General features: G+C 58.0%; 2 protein-coding genes across 2 annotated transcripts in view; both read left to right on the top strand.

The window, feature by feature from the left end:
- Positions 1-15: 15 nt before the first annotated feature.
- VDBG_04436 (conserved hypothetical protein) lies at positions 16-860 on the top strand (the record flags this gene model as incomplete). Its single annotated transcript, XM_003004784.1, has 2 exons — positions 16-274; positions 310-860. 2 exons carry the CDS (start codon positions 16-18, stop codon positions 858-860), a joined length of 810 nt encoding a protein of 269 aa, XP_003004830.1.
- A 1,733-nt stretch (positions 861-2,593) lies between these two features.
- Positions 2,594-3,125, top strand: part of VDBG_04435 (predicted protein) — a gene marked incomplete at both ends in the record, with an annotated part of 1,319 nt that continues 787 nt past the window's right edge. Inside the window, one exon of the mRNA XM_003004783.1 lies at positions 2,594-3,083. Coding sequence (XP_003004829.1) covers positions 2,594-3,083 — 490 coding nt within the window. The remainder of the gene's footprint in view (positions 3,084-3,125) is intronic.

The following is a 3,125-nucleotide window of genomic DNA, read 5'->3' as shown; positions in this document are numbered from 1 at the left end:
ACGGCCAAAAGCAGGATGAACCTGACCGAACGCCTCGCCATTGCTCTCAGCACGGTCCTTTCTGTTCTGGCCGTGGTTTTGATAGGAGGCACCATACTTGTGTGCTACCGTTACCGACAAGGTCGTCTTCCGTTCGTCAACCGTGGCATCACGCCCATCGATGACGAGGAGATTGAGTCTTGGAAGTATAGAAAGGAGGATGAAGACGCCTTTGAGAAGGGGCCTGCCTCCCTGACCAAGCACGCATCGACAGCTTCGCTCAAGAAGCCGCCAAGTGTGGTCATTTACCAGAACCACAACCAATATCAGCCTCGAGCATCGGGAGAGAGCCAGTCGCCACACTCATTCACATTCACCAACGCGGGAAGAAGAGCATTGAAATTCCGCAGACGCCTGTCTTTGCTCGTGCACCGAACTCGCGGCCTGGGTTGACGGACGAGGCTGTTCAGGGCGATGAAGCTTTCATTCCCAGCCCCAAGCGGCAAACATCCCGACTCTCCAAATACCCACCCTCGTCATCTGCCACATCGCCTCGTGGCTACCACGGAAGGACACAGAGCTCGCGCAGTAGCTTCAGCTTTGGTGGTAGCAGTGTTCGCGATCAGTGGTACGGCTATGGCCACAGCTTCTACTCGGACGGGGAGTTTTCCCCTCGCTCATCAAATGAGCAGCTCGGCGGTTTCACCCAGCACGGTTTCCATGGTTCTTCAGCCTCCTTCTCCGAGCAGCGAAACCACCATCGTGTCTTCTCTACATCATCAGTTCCGCCCAGCACATGCCTTGATGACGAGGTTCCGCTGGGCGGACTCTCACCGCGGCCTGCCGTCCCACAGTCCGCGATTGGCCGGGCTATTGGCTGATGGGCGGGACAGCAAGACAGGCGTTTTTCTGTGCGCCGCGGGGTGTTGAGACCGAACACGATGCCGCGTCGCGTGAGCACAGCGGCAGAACCTACCGGCATCACCCATGTCCTTTCCCCGCCGGGAAGATGTGAGTCGGGGTGGTGTCGTGTCGATTGACAGGGAACGACGTGCGTTTTTGACGCGTTTCAGATGCGGGCCATCCCTGCGCCCCTCCCGCAAGACGAGGAAAGAAACAAGACGCACGCGCTGCACGAGGCCTGCCGAAGGTTTCGTCGTGCGGGGTTTTGTGTGACCTCTTGCGAGGACGTGCCCAGGATATATGGCACGTTGGTCGTGTTTGCCCTCGTTACATTCGTCAGCCGGCCACATGGCCACACAAGCCTGCGAAGGCCGGCTGCCATTTGGACCGCGTGGGACTACATGGATGGCGTGGATGGATCGAGAGCAGAGGGTCCTCGGAGGAACACTGAAGTTCCAAAACTGAGGGCATTGGCTCGTGGTTCTGTATGTTTGGGAGGATGTTTGTGCTGGTGATACCCCATTTTTATTTATGATACTCATGACACGCTGCCGACTGCAGCCCTTTTCTTTCGTTTAGCCAGTCCTTCCCCACTCTCTTCATGGACTTAGCTTTTTCTTTTTCTATCACTCACTCATTTCATTTCCCTTTGAATATTTGCAAGCGAAGCGGACACGGAGCAACTGCTTTGCTCGGCTCTGTAGCATGACGCAGCGAAGCACACTCGGGCACGCGAGGCCGGTCGGTAGTGTTCCTCCTAGGTAGAGCCGTGGAGGCTGAATTTGACATACTATACGTACCATTACACACCTGAGAAATGATTCTGACAGCGCGGTCTGCCTCGCGGGGCTGTCATGCGTTTGTTGACTGACGTGGAGGATCGGATGACTTGGGCACGAAGACGATACGAAACTCTTCGGCAATCTATCTCGTGCGGCGTCCGTTTAGACGGGATCGCGACGCATCTCACGATCTGGGATTTTTAGGCACGGCATCCGGTGTGGCCAGTCTGAAACAAAAAGATCGGATCACAGAGGCAGGCCCACGATGTTCCATGTGTACCTCGTTGGGGGGCAGTGGCAGTGGCAAGTGTCATGGGAGCGTGTTAGGCAGGGGGTGCAATTGCGTAGGTACCTAGTGTAAGGTATCTGAACGACGCTGACGAACGCGCGGGTTTGAACTGCTTCCGATGGTGACGACTAGGTCATTCGTCCTGTTCTGATGGTGAATGGTGACACGCAGGATGTATGATGGACCTACCTGCCTTACGTACGGACGTACCTGTCAACCTACCTACGTAAGGTAAGGTAGGTAGGTACCTCTGGCACCTCCTCCTGTGAGGAGGCACGGGCCAGCGGGACGGAAGGGTGGAAGCCACCACTTTACGCGCCACACGCAAAAGTCGCGTCTCAGGGTGTGGCGTGGGCGCGTGCACCTACACCTGCACCGCTCTCACCTCAACCTCACCTAGAACAGAACCCCCCGTACCTCACTCGACCAACTTCCCGATTGCGGCTCGTCACTTGGTTGTCAGCCTGCCAGCCTCATCGCGATGAGCCAGTAGAGACTACATTGGAATCATATCTGGGACAAGGAATACCATAGAGATTACAAGGGCCAGACTCTCGCCACCCACCTTCGGCCTCCTCGCCGAAAACTCAACCTCACGCACACTCGCCCTCTCAAACACACACACCTTGCTCTCACCACAATGCCGCCCAAAAAGCCCTCACCCGCCAACCCTTCTGTCTCAGCCGCCCGCTTCGTCCCCATGGACGAAGACACACCCGGCGCCGCCCCAGCCTCGACCTCGGCCGCCACCAGCCATCAGCCCGCACAACCAGCAGAAGGCCGCCCCGACACGTCCATGACGACCGCCAACGCGGGCCCCAGCGGCGGCGCCGGCGGGCCCCGGCACGAAGAAGGCAGCAGCAAGCCCGAGAAGGCGTCGGCCAAGGACAAGGACCGCGACGCTGTCACCATTGAGGACCTCACCCTGCCGCGCTCCATCATCACGCGCCTTGCCAAGGGCGTGCTGCCGCCCGGCACGCAGATCCAGGCCAACGCATCCTGGCGCTCACAAGAGCGCGCGTCTTTGTCACTAACCTTGCCACCCAGGGCGTCGCTCCTCTGCCCCGTCTGGCCCCCTTTTTTGATTTCTCCGGCAGGCGAACTAAGCTCGTCGGTTGGCTTCTCGACAGGTGTGATCATGAAGGAGAAAGGTCAAGAAAAAAGGAACTGAC

Source organism: Verticillium alfalfae, genomic scaffold (genome assembly GCF_000150825.1).
Source record: "Verticillium alfalfae VaMs.102 supercont1.5 genomic scaffold, whole genome shotgun sequence".
Taxonomy (NCBI): domain Eukaryota; kingdom Fungi; phylum Ascomycota; class Sordariomycetes; order Glomerellales; family Plectosphaerellaceae; genus Verticillium; species Verticillium alfalfae.
Note: the sequence above shows the minus strand (reverse complement) of the source record. Positions and strands in the feature narration are given on the sequence as shown.